General features: G+C 41.7%; 1 protein-coding gene across 28 annotated transcripts in view; it reads right to left on the bottom strand.

The window, feature by feature from the left end:
- Nucleotides 1-20,237: 20,237 nt before the first annotated feature.
- Nucleotides 20,238-24,269, bottom strand: part of SNAP91 (synaptosome associated protein 91) — a 67,315-nt gene continuing 63,283 nt past the window's right edge. For all 28 annotated transcript variants that reach the window (XM_086461407.1, XM_086461412.1, XM_086461414.1 and 25 more), the window contains 3 exons: nt 22,706-22,789; nt 22,531-22,635; nt 20,238-20,330 (listed from right to left, as the gene is read on the bottom strand). In XM_086461407.1, the coding sequence (XP_086317533.1) occupies nt 20,238-20,330; nt 22,531-22,635; nt 22,706-22,789 (282 nt within the window). The remainder of the gene's footprint in view (nt 20,331-22,530; nt 22,636-22,705; nt 22,790-24,269) is intronic.

Below are 24,269 nucleotides of genomic sequence, written 5' to 3'. Positions count from 1 at the left end.
AGAAAATACAAGGAGGGGGTGTTCTTAGCAGCATCAAGGCTGGGTTCCCAGCCCAGAAGGGGACAGAGCCTTTGTGATATTTCCCCAAAGGAATATTCCCTCCCTCTTTCAAGAACCGAGCTGTACATCATTTGTTTTCATCAGTACTAATGCTTTTCCATAAGCATTGTTATAGTAGATCTTTTTCTTTAAATGTATTTCCTGGCTTTAGGAAAAAAAACAAAGTCAGTCAAATCCCTTTTCTGCTAGAGGCCTACTGGTAATTTGTAAAGTTAACAAGAAAGTTTTTCCTGGGCCAAAGATAAACTTCATAGACAAACTCTTAACACAACCAAACCAGCTTCTGCAAGACATCTGTGCATGCTTTTAATGTGGGGCCCTGAGACATACGATGGAAGTCAAGGGAATTATCTGCAATGTGAAGAATTAAGTCTAAGTTTGTATTATCTTAAAAGAAAAATGTTAGGTAGCAAAATTATTTCTGTTACATGAGGTATAGAGTACCCGATGCTTTAAAAATTGCTTAAAGAAAATCCTTGACTTGGTTTATAATCTACCATCCAAATTTTACAGATTTATGAGTCTGTATGGAGTATGAATCAGTACAGAATATGGCTTAAGTAAAAAAATAATTCACCTACATATGGAGGAGGGAAGCAGCTGGGGAGTTCCTCCTGTTCTGCTGATAAGGGATGACCTGGCAGCAAATAGCAATTAGCACAGAAAGAGAGAGCAAGAGAAGTAGATGGAAGTATGGAAGACCAGGAAGACGGAGATGGTATGCAAGGGATAAAGCAAGTGTGAAAAGTAATAGATGAAATGGCTGCGAGGTAGCAGAGGGACCTGTTGTAAGAAAGAGCAGGAGGCTGGTAAAGGCATAACAGTATAAATTAAGATGTAAAAATCACAAGTTATATGAACAATTTCCTTTCACTGCTCTTCCCAGCCAACAGCACCAAGGAAAAGGCTGTGAGAGGGCTCAGGTTCTGGCAGGGACCACCAGCAGGCAGCAGTTTTTCACCCTGATTTACAATCGCTGCCCAAAGTCACTGAGATTATGCTTGTTGCTCATTTAGGGCCCTAAGGAAGCAACGGATCCATGTTCTGGCCAAAAGACTTGGCAGCATGAATGTCCCAGCACACTGGGCACCAAGAGTGTAGTGAGTAAAGGGACTTTCTTTCACTTGAAAATTTCTGAAACCTGATATTTTGTTGGGATTCCTGTAAAGGCTGTTCCCCATTGGAGGAAAAAAAAAACAAACACAAAGAAAACCCCAATAAACAAAGTCTCAGACTTGAAGCGTTTAAATGTTGGCTCCATTTTTTGCATGTGCCCACAAATTCTAGCTAATAAATCTTTTTCAAATACCTATTTGTGTTTGGTGTCTTTGTAAGAATTTAATCAATTGCTTCTAACTTTAAAGCACAGAATATTGCAGATACTTCCATCTGCAAATTCCTGGATTAAAGAATGAATGGGGAAAAAAAAAAGAATATTGTTAAATTGAAAGCTTAAAATTCCACACTTAGCTCAAAGGATTTGGAAGTAGATTTGAGTCCCTGTGGCACCAGCCTTTTGCTCCAAGTGTGAGATAGCATTTAGGTTAAAAAACTCCAGAGGTAGCTTTGATGATTCTTTAATATCCTTAACTTTTTAAAGACTGACAGCAAGCTTCAAAAAATGTGTTTTTGTAATATTTTTAACTGGACAAAAGGACAACTCCTTTGGGAAAATAAATGCAAACCTTCGCTATGTTAAGATACTATACGATGCATATACTATGTCAATAAATATTTTCTATTGTTTTTCTTTTCCTCTGTCACGATGTAGTTCGTTAGCTATAGTGGTGTTACACAAACTCCATTCTGTAAATGCTTGTAAGAAGTTATCAGTGAATCATCTGAATCATCTGGGACATGGCCTTACAAGATATTTATGTCCCTTCAAATTTGTTCTGGGAAAAAAACCTCCCTGTCTACTCCTGTCTTCAAGATCATTACTCCATGAGCAAATTTGATGAGTAAAAAAAAAAAAAAAGGTTCAGCAAGGAAATGAGTCACAGACTATGCCTGAACTTATTAATTCTGAAATAAGTAATTAGTCCTGTTTCTGCTATTAGCTATTTTATTTTGTACCCTAGAGAGCTGTTGAACAAGACCAAATTAGAAGCGCGTAAAATATAATCTTGGTTCTCAGCGTTATCTTAACTCTGTGCCCTTGAAACTGGTGCTGATTTGATCACTGACAGTAAAAGGACAGATTTTTGGCAAGGATGAGAGCTGCTGGAAATATTTAATAGAAAGTTTAGAAATTATTACAGCAGTGATTAACAGTGTGTCTAATACAAGCAATGTTTAACGGGGGTCTGGCAAGGGCTTCCTTGCTAGCTCTGGTGGTCCTTATGTTGGGGAGGAGTAAGGGCCACAGAGGAATAAACAGGATCAACTTCTTTGTCACCTGGACCAAAGTCCGTTTGGGGCTGGTAAGAGGACCTAAATCTTTCCATTGCTGGAGTCTACTTTTTTTGCCACCTTCTAGGAGAATGTCTTGGTGCCCAAGAAATGTTTCTCGGCCCCTATCCAGGGAACACAAACAGAGAGCCAGGGGTTGACAGCCGTGCCCTCTACAGGCCACCCCCAAGCCACTGGCAGGGCTGTGGTTGCTCCAGTGGAAGATGTATTCCAAGATGTGCTGTGGGTCTCACATTCCCATGGGCCCTAGGGGGCTTTAACTAGAGTCCTATCCAAACATCTATTCAGCCCTAAAATGTTCTGATACAGCCCAGTTCCTTGTGCAGGTATTTTCCTGTCATATTTCCAGTTCCCATCATCTTTAAAAAGTGCTCAAAAGTCCTTCACCAAATAACAGCAACTCAAATCCACCAAAGGAGAGGCATCTTCTACCGGTTATTATGCAGGTATTCCTGACAAACTGTTCATTCCTCGTACTTGGAGTATGTCTTCAAGCCTTGATAATGGCTTACCCTTCAGCTGCAATTCTAAGAAAAAAGATCAAATATACTGGAAAAGCTACATAAATATTTTAGAAAGATTGTGCCTCTTGGCAATTATGTACACACTGTAGTTATTGCAGTTGCTATGGCTCTACTTCTTTTCCATGTGAAAGAGTTTGAAAACATTGGATGAAACCAAGCTGGGCTGGTTTTCAGACAAATTACTCAGCTGCCCTTTGGCTGCAGTTGCAGCATTCTCCCACCCCTCCCGTCCAGTTTAATTTCCAAATTTATGGATTAAATGCTGGTTTCAGCTTTGCTTAATCAAAGACAAAAGCAGCCAGGAGACAGCACATGGGAAAGGACCCTTTCTGGCCATACCTCTCTGCAGGCATTTTCAAGGACGACAGGCCCCAGAGGGAAAAGAGGACAGGAGAAGGCGAAGGTGAAGACTGTGATCGACAGCAAAAAAACACAGTGCCTTACTGAACGGAGGAAAACATGATTTCTGTTTTTCCTACAGTGAAAGGCAATGCTAGTTTTTGCATTCCTTTGCCTTCTCTTGAATGATTAACTCATAACTCATCAGCTAAATATTGTTGGCTTTTGTACAGGAGTGGACCAAACCACTCATTTGTGGGGATACAACAAGCCCTCAAATGCCAGCAGGGGCTTCCTCTCCCCAACATAGAAAAAAAAAGAAAAGAGAGAATGCTAAGTTACCCCAAAGGGGATTTACTAGTAAGGCGAAGGAAAAAAAAAAATTAAAAAGTAATCTCTAAGACAAGCACCATATTAAATACAACAGAGCTATTTTGAAAAATATGTATGCATAAAGGCAACGGAGACTTTATAGATATGTGTGGCGTACGGGTTTTTCTGCCACACTCGTCTGTCCAGCATGTGGATACGTTCCAGAGCTGTGGTGAGTTACATGGCAAAACAACAACCGGTTGCTGGTTGTCTATCCCGCCACCTCCCCACAGGGCAGAGGTTTATTGTGCTACCAAACTCTTGCTGCTTATTGTGAGTTTGGGCTCAGACATGGTCTTCTTAAATGGTAGGTGTGAACAGAGGCTTCCAGGCACATGGGCACTGACATTTTAGGGTTTTATACATTTTACTGTATGTAACTGTGGCAGATGTATGAAGCTATTTTTAGTAATGGTGGGTTGAAACAGTAAGCTCCAGTAACCAAACAAACAATCATCATGTTCTCCTCTCATTTACAATGGCGAACCTTAGAGGGAATTTGACTCACCACATATTATATGTATTTACTTGTAATAGAGCGTTATACACTGGGCATTTATGATCTGTAAAAAGGTTTATTTCTTTTAGAAAGAAATAAAAATGAAGCCAATACTTGAAATGGAAAGTAGCTTTGAGAGTGTTCAATTTAGTTATGATACTTTACTGCTTGTAAATGAACCTGTTACAACAGCGATCTGTGATCAAGTAATGCTGCTTATATGACTGATATGCTTGAGTCCTTCACTTCTTGCTTATTGAATTTTTCCTTATCGGTTGGGACTAAATAAAATCAGGCACCTGTGCAACGACTGATGTGAGGTTAGTTTTCTGTCCATACTGTGAAAACAGTGTTCACAAGCTTAAAAAAAAAAATTACAGCTGCCACTAATTGTATTTTATTACCTTCAAAGTGGTAGAGAATTGTCTCTATGGGGTTATGACTTTGGAAGCAGTTTTTGCTCAAGTATTTTGATGTACATACCCATGGTACACCACACGCACACACTCAAGGAGGGGCAGCTGTGAAATCATCTTCAGCTTGAAGGCTCCACAGAGATTGCATTAGCTATCTCCAGCTACAAGCATAAAAGAAACACCATACAGTATTTGTGTATTTCGTCTCAGTTCAGCCTTCACCTTTGCATCCTTCACATTAACAACATATATTTTGCCCCTAATCTCTGCGCTACCCATTTATCATCAGGCTAATGAAGCACCTTTTCTTGATTTTTGTTTCATATTGGAAAGTTTACATACAGGCCACTTCCGAATTTGCTGATGTGCTTTTTTCACCTTGATCCTGTCCCTAGGAACTGTTTTTCATGCCTTTGACTCTTATCTTATGGCAATGATTTTTATAGTGGGGAAAAGTCCTGGCTTTCCCTGCCCCAGCAATGTATGGACTTGATGCTGCTGCTCCCCACCTGGACAGCTGGGAAGCATGTGCCTCAGTTCTACAAGCAACAAACTCCATCGATTCCTTGGTTGCTTCTGGGTGCTGCTTCAGACTGCTTTCCTTAGTCTTCAAACAGCTTTACATCAGGTATGCACACAGCTGAGGGATGAAGGCAACTGGGGAACCCGTCCCCTGCTCTGCTGCAGAGACCTTGGGGAAAATGCCGGCAGGCTGTGCCCAGACACTCTCCTCCCAATATCCCCATCACTGATGTACAGGTTCAGACATCCCTTGTCCTGTAAATCTTATGCTGTGCCTCTCCCACCATACACATCACACTCTCCCATCCCATCGCATCCCAAACTCCCTCCAGGAAAGAAAGCCCCTCGACTGAGTGGGATGCTGCCAGCCAGGAGCCCAGCCAGGGGCCCAGCCAGGAGCAGCACCAGTGGGAGGGGGCTCCCTGTAGGGCTCCGCTTGCTCCAGTCTCTCCTTCAGCCCCTCAGTTGACCAGAGCATCTTCACAGTTCCACTATGCCTGTGCTTCCTTGGGGTCCTGCCCTTTGGTACAGGGCTAGTCTCTCTTGCCATACTTGATCTATTTTTAATGCACTGTTTGCAACTTTATCTCACACTTCCCTGCCCATCTTTGGTTCTTTCTGTTGCTAATTCCTCCTTTAATTTTTTGTTTTTGTTTTTTTTTAAAAAGAATTTCAGTTGTGCCCGCTTTGAGGTTTCACCTCATTTTCTACTTAAACACCAAACACCTAAAATTAAATTAAACTGTCAGACATTGGAATAGGCTGCCCAGGGAGGTGGTTAAAGGTTGTTTAGGTGTGATGCTGAGATATATGGTTTAGGGGTGTACCTGGTAAAGCAGGGTCATGGTTGGACTTGATGATCTCAAAGGTCTTTTCCAACCTGAATGATTCTATGATTCTAAATAATACCCAACCACTGGTGCTATACAGTGAGGGGCTTGGCTTTCTCAATGTGCTATTAAGGTAACAGCTGCAAACAGAGAACTAAAGGCAAAATCACTGCAAGCAAACCAGCATTCATAGCTCCAAAATAACACATCGAATCTGGAGCCAGCCTTGAGAAATGCTTTCATAAGCTCTGGGTCAACATAAATGCAGTCTGCCAGCTGAAGGAGCGATCTTGTGACGTCCCTTAAAAAACAGAAAACAGCTCCAGGCTGCCCTGACAGCTCCTCCTGCCACAGATGCTGACTGAGGGAGAGGTCACAGGCTCTGGACCCCAGCAGCAAGCACAAGCTTTAATCTCCTAGACACATCCTGCTCTCCAGGGGAAGCTTTATTTAATTTCATTGATTTAACTGACTGCAAAAATAACAATAATTTGATGCTATTAATCAGGTTATACTAACTGGGCTGTAAACGGCTCCCACAGCCTCACAAGATCCACTGGAATAACAGTTTCAAGTGAAAAGTGAATGATCCCTGGCAGGGACGTGTGCCTGTGTGGCATCCACATCTGCTCAGCACCTGGAGAAATTCAGCCGGGACTTTCTCAGTAGCTGGCTGTGGGTGAGGTTTATCACACTAGTTATTTAAGCCTGCTGCCAAGGTAATGTCCTGTTGCAGCAGCACAGCCTTCTAGGACTAATCCAGGGACTAAGCCTCGAAAATAAAAGCTATAGATGTTGTCGATAGGTCTTATCTGCAGCATTCCTTTACATACAATTTGCAAAAGAGAAAATCACAACTTTACAGAAAGGGTAAAGCCTTCATATTCCAGCATGTACAGTGAAGAGCTCCTGCTTTTTCCCCCGCTCAATACCATTAAACAGCATAAATTTAAAACACTGTAGATATTGGATAGAACTTAGGAAACTCCATGATTTGTTATATCCCTATACCAGCCCCTTTTTTAAAGTGCAAGGTGGAGCCAGGGCTGTAAATGCAGCCTGTTTGCTGAGGCCATGCTGGTCCTCGTGTGCCTCTCTCTTGCCACATCAGTTAGAGCCCGTGTACAGAGCCAAAATTACACAGTCCTGGGACAGACGGGTGCAGCCACATACTTTTCCAGGCCACAATGCAGCTCTTTTTTTATTCCCCAAAGGCTAAGCTTCAAGGCAAGTATTTTTAGACATACAAAAAGTCCCATTTCTAGAAGCCAGTTCCCTCCTTCGAATTTGAAAGCAAACTTTTTGTAAATGTTTAGGCCTGTCTGGCAATGTCACCATGGAACCAAGTATATCTTGGTAGAATTCTACATGACAAAGACACAGCTCAGAGATACAAGACTGGTAGGAAACAAGGTTACTTATGAAGCAGATAATTGCTAAAATAACTGCAAAATTCACACCCATTCTGAAAAGGAAGACTTGACATGATTTTTTTTTCTGCTACCTATTGACTAAGTGCACGGAAAGAAAATTTTCAAGCAATTAGCGGTTTTGGGGGGGTTGTTTTGTTTTTGTTTTAGTGGGCTGCCAGTCATTCTCTCAGCAGAGGGCTTTTTAGGCAGCTCCACCAATGACAGAATTAGGGGTTCAGCAGGTAGAGCTCCGTGCCCTGGGGCAATCCAAAGCAGCAGCTCCCATTGGTGGCAAAGATCAACCTTCTACTGATAAGTGTTTTCGCAGGTATCTAAACAATACCTAGATATTATGGCCATTAAAAGCCATGAAACGTTCCATGAGATCAGAGTAGTTCAGACCTGCGTCATGGCCAGATTACAGCTGTTAGCTGTATTCTGCCTCCCCTTATTGCCCCTTACACATTCATGGCATGCGAATGCAGCGCAGCTAGCAAGGAAAAGAAACCTGTGCTCTGGATCTGTTAAAGCTACCACCATCCTTATTCAAGAGGCACCTAAAATTCTCCCTTCTGCTGTCTCTAGCTATTTGCATCATTACATTAATTGGGAGATTCCCCCAGATGGGCACATTCATCACCCCACAAGCGAGGGCCCTGTTGCTGACCCTTACCTGCGCAGTGGGACATCTCACACCAAATGTGCTGCTCCATATGCTTTTCTATCAGAGGCAACCTCAGGCTTGCAATCCAGAGAAACTGCTGATGTATCATCACTACTCTGGCAAAAACCAGCTAGGGTTACCAAACAAGGTATTTTACATTTTCCAACCTGCACAAAGCAGCTTTGTTACGAAGACCATACAGTTACAGATTTCAGAGACCCCGCTGAAAAATAGATATCAAGTGTATCATGTGTATGTGTATGTATACGTATATATGGTACCTCAGTGAATACACTATATGAACATATAACTATGTACAATACATACGTAGTAGTGTGATTGTAAATGTGATATTCAAGCAGTATCTGAAGAGGAGCTAATAATGCTGTCACAGTGTCCGAGACCCTGATCTTGTGCCCACACACTCCCTGTCTTCTCCCTCATCTCTCCCATCACCCTCCAGAGACCTGCAGCTGCTGCTTTTTCCTCTCTCACCTGAGCAAGCTGCATGTGGGAGAAACAGTTTGAGGATCCTGCATTCAAAGGCCTGAGGGAGGATGGACAGTCCCATCTCCTACAGAGCTGCTCTGCCCTGCCATCTTTGCTGTATGTTGAACTGCCTCAGGACAACTCCCCATGCGCACAGAGATCCAATCAGCTCAAAAGCAGGGTGGGGAAAATCATTCAGCTCATGGCCTCCCTCCTCCTCCCCAAATTTATTTCCTTGCTGAAAAGATTTAGCAGTGTGCTGAGTCTTATTAACTTCACAAAGAGACAAAGAGCAATGCCCAATACTGAAATTATTTAAACTGTAAAATTTCTTCCTTTCAAAAATTAATTCCCTTTTAAATTTTTATTCCTGTTTTTCTTTTTTTTTTTCCCCCAAATGGCTACACACTAAGCACAAATGTACACTGAAGGGCAATTACTTAAACCACAGCACTTCAGGAAGGGCTTTAAGAGCATAGAGGAGCGCCGGCTGACCATGGCCCAACAAGGCAATCCTGCTGGGGAAAGCGCAGATGCCACACTTGGATCTATAACTGGGAGCCCGGCTCCCAAGCCTTGGGATGTGGTATTTCTGTTACACACAGCACAGGTGTGCCTTCACTCCGCTGCTGTGTCCTGTTTTGCATGCTGCACTTCACAGGAGGCATGGACCCAGTTGAAGAGAGTGCAGAGAACACCAAGATTGGTCAAATATCTAGAAAACTTGACTGGCAAGTAAAGATTGAAGGCAGAGGGCATAAGGCATAAGAATGACTGTGGTAACTGTCCAAGTATCATCTTTGCTGCGACAAAGAACAAAGGGAGTATCCTCACGGACAGAAGAAATAGCAGTTCAACGCGCAGTGAGGAAGAATCAGGTAATACAGTAACAGCAGCTTTCTCAGGGTGAAGGTGATGATGTCCTACAGTGGTATTTGGGAAGGATGTGGTGCGATGGAGGTCTTTGAGAAAAATCTGTTGGGAATTATACAATTTCAGCTTTAGAGCAGGGGAATAGAGTAGATTGCTTTCGATTTTCTGTGATTTCTATCTTATGATCCTGCCCGGCAGTCTTAAAGTGGAAATTTCAAATGCTCTGAATGTGTTGCCTTTGCAGTGGAGTGCAGCAAGCTGTGTTGGTCTTGTTTATCTGTAGCAGAAAGCCAACTTTTAAGTGAAACAGCATGCACAGTTATACAGAACATTTATATAGGCAATAAAATGCTTCGGCCAAAAGAAGAAGATTGTATTTCACACAAGAGTCTGTTCCAGCACAGAGTAGATTGAATCAGTTCAGTTCTTCAGTTTGGCTAGGGGAAAGTGATTTCATTTTAGTTGCGTCTCTCCTCCATCTCTGACAGATCTATCAAAATACTGGACTTATCAGTTAAAGTTTCCAGCCACTGTAAGTTCAGTCTCAAATGGTAAAGCCTGGCTGGCAAGCTGAACATACAATTAGAAGAATAATATTCTGTAAGCCTGCCAGCTAGTTTAAGGGTCATTAAATGACAGAAGCACATCCACAACAGGCTCTTCATGCAGACTGTGCTGAACTGGACTCTAAACAGTAATACACGAGACCAGCTACTTCATTTTAAGACTTCCAACCACTTGCAATACCACGTTGGTGTAAAGTGTTTTACTTAAAATGTAAGTGAGGGCTATTCCTACATTAGCCCCAAAGGTGTAAAGGTACAGCAAAGACAACATTGCACATTTGAGATGGGGGATTTTCCTTGCTAAGAACAGAAAGCGTCCGTGGGATACAGCCTGGCGTAGGTATCACTGCAGCTCCCAGGGCTTGCAAGTCTTTTGCAGTTCTCTTTTCCTCTAAAATTTGCATTTGAATAAGATGATTTGCCCATTTCTCAGTATATACTCCTCACCTAAACAGAGATGGAGGTTGTGATAAGTTAGCAAATTCTTTGAGGTATTTCTAAAAGCTGTTAAAAGCACAAACAGCCCAAATCCAGCCCTCAACATCTCTTGGCAAAAAAAAAACCCAAGGAGTTGTCTGAAAAATCCACAAGCCAGGCCAAATGACAAGAGTAGGATTAGAGTCGATCTTGATGATTGCCAAATGTCTAAAAAATTGATGATAAAGCCAAATGTCTAAAAAAGCAAAATATTTTAACAGATACATAAACTACTTTATTGCAATGTGTTTGCTAGGAACCTGAAATCCTAGAGAAAACAATCCTGGATACAAAATACTATATTTTGAGTGGACAGAACAGTGTAACATGTTTCTAAATCACATGTAACTGTACTGATTACATATGCGCAAGATATATATACCAAAACCGAATGCTACATCTTACTAACCATCAAGAACATAATCTGTCAGGCTATATTTTAAAATCTTCAGAAGATAAATACTTCACTTAGGAACCACAAGGTGCACTTTTTCTAGACAACTGAAGACACCAGGTTCTGGAGAAACCAGGAAGGCTTAAGCAAACATGGAAACAAGTATTAGCTGTCGTCCAGTAACATGGTTATAGAGATGCTCGGGAGAAATAGGTTTATTTGGTAGTATCTCAGACTAAAAAGTGTGAGGAGCTTTACAGGTTTATACACTCACACACACGTTAGTTTTGTAATTACTACTTACAGTCCTAAACAATAGCTGAGCATTTATTAGAAAAATCTGCCTACTGTCATTACACAAATTGTTTACACTACTTTGAAAAAGAACAGTATCTTTTGTATGGTCTTTTTGCTAATAAATGGGAATCAACTCTCTCTCGCTAGTCTGTACGAGGACTATGGTAATAAGACAGTGACTTCATCTGCATATCTTGGATTTTAAAATACAAAGGGGAGTTTTAGAGGGGAAAAAAATGAATGAACTCTTAGCCAAATAACCAGCCTAATTTAATTTCACATAAGTTTAGGAGGATGCTTAAAAACAGCTCATGCAAAACCAGATGCAACGCTGGGTGATGTGTTTGCACTTGGAATTAACAGAGCTTTTGTGTCAATTAAAAATTAGCTACTGTGTATTGAATGCTGCCTTGACCATCTCCCTCTCTGGGCCCCGACCATGCCTTAGAGAGAAAACCATTTTAGCAATCCTACAGGCATCGCAGGCGGTCAAGTATTTTGAGAAGCAAATTTCCAGCATGACTTGCCTTGGATCCAAGGGCTCTATAAGCAAATTCTGCACAACCAGATCTTTAAGAAAGCATAATGAGGTAAGCAGCCGGATTTCCATCAATGCCATTTCTGAAATGAGAGCGCTGTATCGAGCTACAGGAAAGTGTTTCAGTCATGCTGCTGCAGAGGTTCACAGGAAGAAACACAAAGCAGATTGTGAGGCTGGTGGAACAGGACCCAGGCAGCAAGGCAAAGTTGCTAGCTGCCTGCAGATTTATATATATTTAACTATACATATTTATTAGTATATTTAAACATATATTTAAACTCAGGACAGCTCATGTCCTGCAAAGTGTAGGGCTGAGCAAGACCTAGTGTGTTTGTTCATCCCTGAGCAGCAGGGATGCTAGACAGGTGCTAGATATTTTCACGATGGGGTGGAGGTGAGCTGGGAAGTGGTGATTGCAATACACTGCTGGAAACTTCTTCTTCCAAGCACAAAGGAAATGGTGTGGTCTATCCCAAAGGCATGCCCACAGAAATAGCTCCTAAAATTTTGTTCTCCTATACAAGCAGAAAGACCAAAACCACCAAGTGGCTGAAGCCCTGTGAACAACAGAAGATAGTTTGTGCAAAGAGATCAGTAGGTCCAAAGATGCTTTAGTACCTAAGCCAGAATTTGTATAGTAAGACAATCTTATTTATACAGTATGCTGGTATGAAGGACAGTCTGATTTTTTGCCTTAAACAACCTGTTTTGCAGGTTTTATGCATGTGTGTTGAACGAACTTGTTTTACAGTGCAAGTTTTACGGATTAGCCCTAAAACCAGCCTGCTTTGCAGTACAGCCTGCTGCACAGTGGGAACAAGCCCTGTGAAGCTGGAGCAGTGCTCTCTTCTCAGAGGTAAGAGGGTGGAGCAGTGTTCCGCTCTTCAGAAACTTTAGTTGGGGTGATCGATAAAGGGGGCCTTCAGTTGGAGCGGCTACCCAACCTCCCCTATCCAAACGGACAAACCCTGCAGAAGAGGGGTGTTTCCAGACTTGGGGAGGCCCACTCCCTCATCTACAGTTTTACACTGGACTTGAGAAGGTCCACTCACCTGTCTATAGTGGACAGAACCCCCTTGGAGCCCCCAAAATATCGTATACTGCGCCTGTGTCCTAATTAGCATGAAAAGCGAGGAGGGGGTAATGTGAACAGGACTCATGAATATAACAGCAGGGACAATAAAAATACTAATTATCAAGACACAAGTGTGCACCCACCACTGAAGAACCAAAGATCAGACTGGACTTGCAAGATGTTGCTGGACCCCAGGAGTGGTGATCTTTCTTTTGCTCTCTTTCTCTTTTTCACTTTTTTTTTTCTCTCTCCATATTATTAGATAAAATTAGGGAAAGCCATACCTTTATCTGATCGATGAAATATTACTAATAAAGTGTGTTATTGCTGCCAATCTACTGACATAAGAGGGTTATTAACTCGCTACCTTTGCCGAGCAAAGAGTCTCTGCTGTGCAGAGGAAAACCGCTTTTAAAAGGGAGGATACAAAAGATTCACCTACCCCGAAACCCACTGAGTGGGACGGGACAGCTGGTTTCAATATGACTATCTTTTTCCCCATTTCTTCCTTTGCTAATCTACTTAACTTGTTTTTTCCATGTTTCAAAAGAGAAGTGACCTATTCTCCTCCTTTATTTTTTCAAAATAAAGCCAAATTTCAAGGTTTTCATAGAATCATAGAATGATTTGGGTTGGAAGGGACCTTAAAGATCATCTAGTTCCACCCTCCCTGCCATGAACACTTTCCACTAGACCAGGTTGCTCAAGGCTCCATCCAGCCTGGTCTTGAACACTTCCAGGGATGAAGCATCCACAACTTCCTTAGGCAACCTGTTCCAAGAAACTGCTCTTTCAGTTGGCTGAAGCCAGTGTGGGATTATTCCAGTAAGGAAGAATCACTAAAAACCCTCTTGAGTCATCAACCCAGATTGACAGGGTATAATTATAGACACATCATAGACACATAAAGTATAGTCTTACAATTAATTTTAGAATTTAATGTCCTACTCTTGCCTTTGAGTAGTGTTTCAAAAAAATTCCCTTTATTTCTACACAGGCACACTCAGAGCATGAAATACTGCTTCTTTTAAAGCCTGGTGTCTGGTTGCACCTGTACCTTGCTCTGTTTGCTGATGTTTCACACCCAAGCTGCAGGCCTGCAGCAGCTTACAGGGCTGAGGGCACAGAGCTGCCCGCTCCTGGGGTCACTCTGTACCCTCACTGCTCCATCGCCCATGCCCTCCCTCAGTGCAGTACTATCCCCACTCTCACACAGGCAGCCTCTATCCAGGCCTGGGTGGACAAAAGTACAGACAAGGAAGACAGGAAGGAGCAACCTGACATTCTTAAGAGGGCAGGTGAGGATCCCTCCTACCTTATGTGACAGAGATCTCACCAGCCTCTGCATAGTTATCATTGATAACAACTAACCTGTCTCCAACTACCAGTTTAACTCTGAAAGACTGACTCACCTTTCCCTCTTGTCTGAGATCATAGTTCCTTGGATCTTTGCCTCTGTACAGTCGCTTCAATGTACCTGCTGTTGTGCTTAGCGGTATGAAATCTCCGCTTCCCACAGAGCGCGTTAGTACTTTGGCAAGGCCTTCAAAAAGAGACGGCTACTTCAGGTATTTATGGCATTGGGGTAAACTGACAAAACTCTTCTACCATACTAAACTATAGTTTGAAAATACGGGTCACACTTCACCATGGTTCAACCATGAACTTTCGGATGTGGGTGCTTTACAGTGCTGTTGCAAGGCGGACATTCATCAGACCTGTCACAAGTTCTCCTACACCACCAGAGAAGAGGTTTGCTCTCCTTAGTACTTGCAGTGGATGTCACGCCCAAACATACATTTTTTTCACTTGGTTCAGTTTCTGCTTCTACTCTACCACCTTTGCTAACTCCCAAAGGCAACTATTCTTACACCCATAATTGCAGTCAGAGATGTCTTGGACAACAGAACAAGCATCAGGCTTTTGCTACCCACATAGTTTGCAGAGTTTAATTAAGGTAAGGGGAAGAGGTGGTGAAGTTTTAGGAGCCAAGATCTGGAACAGAAAAAATGGCAGTGCTGTCTGCTTTAAAATATGTTTAGCCTCTCTCGTTCTGTAATCTCATCTCTGAAATTCTTACCTCATCCCCTCGTTACCCCTCAGCGTCTGCCACTTCCCACACTGCTCACAGCACTAGCAATATACAATACATGGAAAAAGGTTTTCTCTTCTAATAAAATTTCTGATATATTTCATGTTCTGGAAAAGCTGTATCACTAACTTAGTGTATCATATTTGTGCCACTGTCACTACTTTTAGCACAGGAAGTTTCTGTTGGCTCTTCTAGGCATTAAGAGGTTTCGGGACTCTTCTCCCCCCATGCAGAATAAGTCACCTGAGCAGCCAGCTCTTATTCTGGGGTAAGAGATGGGGAAGGAGGGGCAGGATTCATTCCAAAAAGTCAAAACAATGCCAGCTGTGGCTACTGGACATTTCATGAACTAGATGCTGTCACCCACCGGTAATTAGCACCTTACATTGTAAATGCATTTGAGATTTTGGCAAAGCAAATCTTCCTTGCCTCCCCCACCAGCTACAGTTTCTGCTCTAGACTTTCCTGCTTGTTTTATAAGGCAAGTCTCTAGCTTTCGCAGTTGCTTTATTAAATCTTAAGAATGGAAGTTTGGGTAACAGCCTGATTTTGCAATCAGCCTGAAATGCTAAGATGGTCCCCAGGATCTTAGAAGACAACAACAATTTAGTTCTCACCATCCAGCCTTTCACCAGCATCAATCCAGAAACCCTCAACTCAAGTACATTTTGAAACACACAGTACATTTTGAAAGGCATACATTATAAAACACAGCTAAAAATCTCAAATAAAGCCAATTAAATTTAATGACAAACGGGGGAAGGGAGTAACTAAGCCCCAACATTCAAAAAAGGAGTCAGTGCTGAGGAATAAGTTGTTTTTTTTTCTTCAAACCTCCACAGTAAGCAGAGTTCATGTTCTCCAGGTGTTTACCACTCCCTTAAGGCACCCAAGGCTTAATGGGGAGCTACAAAATCTCATGTGGCCAGAGGCACCAGCTTCTAAAGCGGCCAGCATACAGAATAGCAAAAGCTTGGGTAAGGGAGATATTGGCTGTCAAACTTGTTCTGCCCTCATGAAAAATGCAGGGGAAGGAGAGAGTTTCTTCCTCCCACAGATGGGAGCCCTTGTCCCCACCCACTCTTCTCTATAGCTTGTATTGAGAAGTGGTTAGTCATAGCAGGACACAGATGTGTTCATGCCTGGATGATGAAACTCCATCATGAGTTGTAGACAAGAACATGATCTTGTCTACAGGCCAGGAGACAATCACTTGTTTTCCTTGCAAGCCAGATTCATTCTCCCCATCACAAAGGAGTTAAGAGTCACTTTTGTCTAGCCTTACTCAGCATACCGGGGAAGTACACTGGTTTTGCTTCCCACAGTGCACAAGCTTTTTGCTCTTCTACCAAGTTTGCTTTCTGTCCAGGCTTCTATTTCCTCACAGGATATCAAATGCCACACATACACCACATGCTTGCACAGAGTTGTTGGCCAAGAGGTCTACTAACAACAATAAGGACCAAGGGCTGGGGACATGGACAAAGCTGATACAGAAAGGAAATTACTGCATGGCAGGGGCATGTACCTGGCAGAGAAAAAGCCCTCACGCTGAGGTTTGGCCCCTTGAAACATTAACATTGCAAACATACATTTGCAACTCGGTGAGTAGCAGTTCATCATCTTAATTTGAATGAGATACTAATGAACTGGTCTAAATTTACAAATATTTACGTTTGGTTATGACTGTCCTCTGAAAATGCTGTCTTTACTTTGAGAAAACCTGCAGAACATGCTAAGTTACAGAGCACTCCCTGCATTTGGCAACACATAGCACATAAGAAGGATGGGCAAAGCCATGGGGAGCCTTTCTGGGGGTGCAGTTACTGACCTCGTTCAGGTTTTTGTGCTCAAATAGGGAGAAAACACAATGATTTGCTGAGCCCAGAACACCCTAACTCAGCAGGGCACTCATCCTAAGGCCAAAGTATGAAATCAACTTTTCCAAGGCCAAACTTGATAGATTTGGAAAATCAACATAGTAGCAAGTAAAAACAACCAAATGAATAACCAAAAAAACCTCTTAAGCAATGGCACTTCCCTACTGGTTGCACAACTCGGAAATGTCTTCAAAATCCAACTCAAGATCGTAACCTTACCAAGGCGTGATCGAGTCATTTGTGTTATGTTGTTTATAAAGTACTTTGAAGCAGCCCCTGGCATTCAGTACTGCTTCATCATTTTTGTAACTAAATGAAGGAGGTCTCTAGTTACTCATCTCATACCAGGAAGACTTTAACATACTAAACTGTATGAAATGTTTTCTACTCCTTCCATCCTGCCATCAGATGAGCCATAGCACGAGCAATTCCTGTAGCATCATAGCTGTGCTAGCACTCAGTAAGCTGTTGAATACCTCATAGGAAAGAAGTCAGGACCCATATTATAAACTTCCACAATTCCAATACTATCCTAGTTTAGATGAAGAGCTTTAATGAAGCCTCCTGCACTGTTACAGGTTGAACTAGAGAATTCTCCTCTCCTTCTCCCCACTCTACTTGAGGCTTTGTGCTTAGTCTGGCTTTGCATGGATCCCTCCTGTACTGCTTAAAGATCAGCAAAAGTCATTACCAGATGCAGCAGGCTCAGCAATCTGTGTCAGGACCTACACACACTTCCCACCCCGCTCGCACCCCCCCAGTGTATTATTGTGCTTAACATCTCAGTGATCATGAAACTGGCAACAACAAGGTATTTACTTTGATCAAGGTGTTTATTGCATCTCAGAGGGCACACATGCACTGGGGTTTTTTGTTTCTTTTTTTTGTTTTAAACTGAAATACAAAGAAGAGCCATTTTGAAATTAACTTTTTTATAGAACTTTCCCATTACTGTGTATGTTATCCCCACAGCAAATTCAGATACAACCACTTTTAATGGTACCATACATTGATTAAATAGTTCATTTGAGAGACTTTAGGTGAATATCTTTCCAACCCGATATGCTTTTACAGAGAACTGCCAAGCCACTTGTAACACTGATCAACAGTGACCTCGTTGAAGAGTCAAGATCTTACGCCAAGCCATCAGCAGAAACAGTATGAGAACAAATTAAAAAAAAAAAAAAATCAAAGAAACACAGTATGTACAGTAAAGGGCATGGATCTCTGGATCAGAATTAAATCTAATCACCAATAGTACAAAAGCTACTCACAGCGCATTCGGGGCAATGGAGAAAACACTAGCCTAAGGCATACACAGGTAAGCACTAAATTAAGAGATGTACATAAGAACTGAACAGAGATGAGAAACATCACTTGTAATGTTTTGACTACAGATACACCAAAGGGTGCTCTCATATTTGAAATCCCTTAATGCCAGCACAACTATGGTTGCTTTTTCCAACTACATGGAGAGAAACTGACCCTTTACTTATTTTCAGTGCATTTAGCAAGAACTGATAAATACGCCAATTTTAAATGTGAAAACTTAAATAATTAAAATAGATTTTAAAATTAAATCAGTAATAAATATGGTATTCTTTCAGATACGATTTTTCATTATTGGTAAATCATCAAAAAAGTATTTGTTATGGAAGTTTACCTTTATATTACTTTAAATTATCTTAACATTATACAGTGCCACAAAAATAAAACATTTTTTCACAACAATTGAGATTCCTGTGACTGGAAAAAAAAATGTATTCCACACAACTTCATAAGTATTTTCCTTACTATCTGGTATTATCACACTATGTTTTGTAACAGATAAAGGAGAAATTGAGTCCTAGGGAAATTTTAGGTGTCCTCAAAAAGTTATATACATTGAAACCTTCAAAAACCACAAACATCGCTCCAAATGGCTCACCAAACAACAGCTGCATAATCTGCCCCTGTGGGATAGGTTCAGAAAAGCACTAGAAGGCATCAGAAACATACATCCATTGTTTAAATTGTAAAACACAAATAATCCAAGTACACAAATTTCGAGAGTAGGGATAACAGCTAAGGTAGTACACATTCCTAATGTTCACTTTCACAGCTGTGCTACACGTTTCAGGAGGAAGAGAAAGTCTGAGTAAGCGCTGGGTTTGGTACTTGTGGCTCACTTTGAAACTCTGAGCATCCGCTTGTAGGCTCCAAACTCACGTTTTTAATCATCCAGTCAGAAAAATTGCAGCTGGGAATATAGAAAAGTATTAGACAAAACCAGAATAACGATTCAGATAAAGCACACTCTAGGAAGAGCACCAAATCTGCTTCACACCTCAAACAAATTCTCAGCTTTTAATGAAGCAGCAGTCTTCTGTTCCCACAGACACATATGAATCTGCCTACTGTAAACCCAAGTTCAAAGCAGCGAGTCCCAGCAATGAAGGTGCATCTCCACTCCCGTCCATCTCTACCAAGTGCCAGGCACACCTCCCCGGGGCTGGAATTTGGACAAGGAGGAAGCAGGACTGGGCGGTACCTGCTAAGAGGAGCCTGATCCCACCCACTGCTGCTAACTCCAGTGCACAGGGGGCTTAGAACAAGTCTTAGAATTAAGCTATAGGAAGAAAGAAAAGGGACTTATGAAGAAGCCTTTAAAAATATGTAATGATTGTCCTCACCTGGCAAATTATTCTAGTCTCAATTACAAAATGCCTACCTTACTTCTGCATTATTATTTTTCAATTAGCTTAAGTGTTCAGTTCAATCTGATGTTTCTACTTCGCTCTCCTCACATCCTTCTCCAAAACCCTCACAGTAATGTTTTTGACTTCTTTTTCCTTCCATTCTACAGTACTGTTTTTTTGCTTCTCCTCCATTTTTCTTTTTATTTACTCCTCTGATCTTCGCCACTGTTGCTCTACACAGTGCTGCTCAGGACTTCACGCCTTAGCATTCAGAAAAGCAGTGCCTTGGAAAATTGTATGGTGGGGAAGAACATTAGCTGGCAGCAGTTGAGAGGCAACCGACCTTCCCTTGACAATGAGGATACAAAAGCTTTTCCTCTTTTGATCCCTTCACACCTGTGATACCAAATCTGTTTCTACACCTACAAGACTGGGACAGCACTGTCTCTCTCCCAGTATTTGTACCCTGTTATGATTCTATTTGTTTCAGTATCAAGTTCAGGAAAGAAAAAAACCAAACAACCATGAACTCTAGGATTGAATGGAAACAAAGCAAAAGTGGAAGTTCTAGATTGAAGATAACTTTTCCTGGAAGTCACTTTTGGCAAAAAAAAAAAAAGCAGCCAAAAGTCAAGCTTGCAGGCTAAAATTAAGAGTATGGAGAGGGAATTTGGTTTTCTGTTTAAACCACATTATCAGTGCATGTTTTTAACTATCTCTGCAGCTACAATCATATTCAATCCATTGGCCTAATCAACATCTGTGTGCCAGACACGTACCACAGCGTAACATGCTTAGGCAGGCAGCCACAGAATACCTTTTCGTTTACAAGAAATCCTTGATGTTAAGATCCGCTAATGGGTCCTTTGTTGGAGGTTTCTTGGGACTCTGAGTAGCAGGAGTTGGGCTTGGAGAAAGCTAACAGACGCCAGCCAGGAAGGCAGAAAAAAACAAAGCAGACAAGGATATACAAGCATTAGGTAGATATAGCTGGTTCTTGCACAAGCACATTGCAAGCATACAGAGTTCTCATTTTTCTGCAAGTTCAACATGTTGCCATTTTGCTCAAGCATTGTTTAGACTCCATCCTTACTACAGGGTTAACAATGTTTGGCTGGTTTAATGGATAAGGCTATAGGCATCGTAGATTCTAATTTGCGTAGCTTCAAATCACATTCTCCCTTTAAGACAGAATGGCACCAGGATCATCAACTGAGACAGAAGCTAAGCAATTGTTAGATGTTAAACACCAAGGTGCAGAATAAGCAGAATGTTTGCTGCAGAGTACGTCTGAAAACCCCAGCGACTGGCATTTAAGTACAAGTTGTTCTACACTGGTAATGGAAATAAGAGTTCAAAGTGTACTGGAGACGTGACTATATTATACTCTGTTACTCCTCTAGTAGATATAAAAAAAATCATTAGTTAATCCACAGAAAATGTCAGTTTTTCAAATTCCATGCAACTCTTCTCACTAGGGAGCCAAATGACACCCCCCCCCCCCCATCCCTACCTTACTCAGGGCACTAGTTATTTTATTTGTAGCCCTGGCACCTTGATGACTATCCCTCTCCAAGGAAAAACTGTCTTCCATCATATTATTCTTGATAATATAAGTGCCGAGACAGTTAAAGTGGGAGGAAAAGCAAGACCAAGTAGCTATATATGAAATGCAGAGCTCTAATACCTACAACCTACCTCCTTAGAGCAGTTTCAAGTTCTTCACATCTCTACACAGAAAACCCAGACAAACTTCAATGGGAACATATTTCCCTACTTAAAGTGTGGTTTGCTACAGGTTGAATGCTTAGTATTTGCAAAAAAGGGAGGTTTGAAGTGTTACAAGTCAGATTTTAGAGCTGCAACATCAACTTCCACCCTATTTGAAAGGCAAGATGGACTTCCAACTTACAAAGAAGCAAAATACTACAGCTAAGCATTCCCTGCCTCTCCTCTGGAAGGGCCCTTGGCTTTTCAGAGTTATTACAAACCAAATTCTACTTTGAAAAAATCGCCTGAAACTGGTATCATGGCTTATGTTGCATCACCTAGTAGCTATGAGCTAAAAGCTTTGCATCAGAGCGGGTAGAGTGCTGCCTTGCAGGTTTTAGCTTCAAGTTAAAAAGAATCCTTAGGAAACTACAAGAAGCAGCTGATACCACCCAGTTCAACAGGAAGGATGTTTCCATTCTTTCAACCTACTTCATCATCGATTACTCCATTAGATTTTTTCATCATATTAAAAAAAGGACTCATCTCCTGGCAACCAGTAACTTGTGACACAATGTTTCCTGATTATTTTTAGTTAGTATAGAATTAAGAATAGGTTTGCTTTGCATTTAGGTGGCTAAACTTGTGTCCCCTTTATGTCTAAATATGTGATTGCCAACATCAGACAAGGTAAATACAGTTTAAAAACATGAAAAATGAAGCAGTGTCATGTATCTCCCACTTACAAAAGAGTATAGAGTGACTGAAGATTAAGATTATTCATTTGCATTCCTCCACCTTAATGCAAGTTAGAGGAAAAACTTCAGTGTTTAAATTTGTGCATTACTGTGAAAAGCGTGTATCCTGAGCACTCCAGTGTTATACACTCTATGGTAATTCATACTCGAGTGCAGCTGGTTTGCACCAAAAGAAACCCAGCAAGCCATCAGCCTGAAACAGATAGAGTTGTATTTACTGAGAAACAGCTGTCATCCAAGAACTGGAGACCTTAGCTTGTTCATAAGCAGAAGGGTGGTTTTCTGAAGAATCTCTTGGTGGACTGGAAGGGAAGATGCTGAGTGCAGCTCTAGTAAATTTTGACAAGCTCTGAACAGAATAGGAATGCCCATCAGCTCCACTTTGAGCTTTACTCAAAGATCCCCCCCAAAACAGATCTCGCATGTAGTTAGCTGTAGGAGACTTTTCAAACCTGTTCCCTTGGTCTCATACAAGGGAACTGAAAAAAAAAAAATCAACGTGGTTCATGTGATCTGTTGCAAGTCAGGCAGCTGAAACTAAAGAAATCACATTTACAGACCTATAGCTGCAACTGAGATAATGCATACACAGAAGCTACTTTCTAGAGAAAAGGACAGCAATTAAACATTTATCTAGTAGTAACACTCACCTGTACACCAGGGCCAGTGGCAGCTCCAAATGGTGGCCTCATCATAGGCTGCCCATACATAACTGGCTGCTGGGGCATCATGGGTACGCCTGCGCCTGCTGGGGGCTGTAAATTAATGCAGTGTGAGTAGGGTTCTGGGTGAAGAAAGGAGAGCAGTGTAACAGAAGGGACTCACCATCCCAAATGCTGCTCCTGGCTGTGGGACAGGTGGAGTACCTCCTGTGGCAGGAACAGGACTTGCTGGAGGCACAGCTCCTGTCTAAAAAATTTTTTTTATAAAAATTAAACAATGCGAGAATCTCTATAGCACCAGCTATATGGAAACTGCACGGAGTCTCCAGAATTCTCAAAAATGTTCTGAAATGTAGGACTTATGTAGTAGATAATATCTAACCTCAAAACCACAATGCTTCAAAGCATGAGTGTTGAATGAGTCCTTACGCTGATGCTCAGTTTGCTTCATTAGAAAGCAAGTGTGACAGACTCCATTCTCTTCATGAACAGAGTCCATTTACTGAATACAATTCAAAATGGGCCCAAGAAGATATATACTTTCCTCCTCCTTCTATATAGTGTAAGAAAGCATCCCAAATTTGTAATTGATAGCCAACACACTATAGCATGTGTGGCACTATTTTAGTAAAAGCTGAAGCAGATGGTAAAGCTAAGGGAAATAAGTGCTGTAATTAGTTTCCAATTAAATTTAAAAAAAATAGTATTTTTATGCAGTGAGATTCATTTAAGTTAAAGAATAAGTTCACACACTTAAGCCACAATCACAACCACTACATTAGGGAAGTGATCGTGCCCCTGTACTCAGCACTGGTGAGGCCGCACCTCGAACACTGTGTGTATTTTAGGCCCCTCACTGCAAGAAAGACACTGAGGTGCTGGAGCGTGTCCAGAGAAGGGCAAGGAAGCTGGTGAAGGGTTTGGAGAACAGGTCTTGTGAGGAGCGGGTGAGGGAACTGGGGTTGTTTAGTCGGGGGAAGAGGGGGCTGAGGGGAGACCTTATCGCTCTCTACAACTACCTGAAAGGAGGTTGTAGTGAGGCCGGTGTTGGTCTCTTCTCCCAAGTAACTAATGACACGACAAGAGGAAAAGGCCTCAAGCTGCGCCAGGGGAGATTTAGATTGGATATTAGGAAAAATTTCTTTACTGAAAGAGTGCTCAGGCATTGGCACAGGCTGCCCAGGGAGGTGGTGGAGTCACCATCCCTGGAGGTGTTCAAAAGACGCGTAGATGTGGTGCTTAGGGACATGGTTTAGCGGGCATGGTGGTGTTAGGTTAATGGTTGGACTTGATGATCTTAGAAGTCTATTCCAACCCACTGATTCTATACATTACTAAGGAGAGTTTACTAAGGAGAGTTTATCTTGTTATGTTTTTCATTCATATACTTAACTTGTGATTTTCATTCAAATCACACAAGAAAAAAAAAGGTGATCTTTCACCAGGATTCAGGAAAAGAGAACTGTTAGTTTAGTAGTCTAACTGGATATACAGCACAACAGCATCTTTGAACAAGGCCACCACACTTAGCTAGCAGAACCTGCACATCATCCCTTTTCATTCCCTTGTCTGTAACTTCCCAGGCACAGCGTCTTCTTATGGCCTTGAAAGCATACAGTTCTCTCCTTTTCACAAAAATATATACAATCCAAATTAGAGGCTGGAAGCATTTGAGGAAGGGATATAAGTATGGTAGCAGGATTTTTAGGAATCTCATTACTGCTGTC

Source organism: Leptosomus discolor, chromosome 2, assembly GCF_034619465.1.
Source record: "Leptosomus discolor isolate bLepDis1 chromosome 2, bLepDis1.hap2, whole genome shotgun sequence".
Taxonomy (NCBI): Eukaryota; Metazoa; Chordata; class Aves; order Leptosomiformes; family Leptosomidae; genus Leptosomus; species Leptosomus discolor.
Note: the sequence above shows the minus strand (reverse complement) of the source record. Positions and strands in the feature narration are given on the sequence as shown.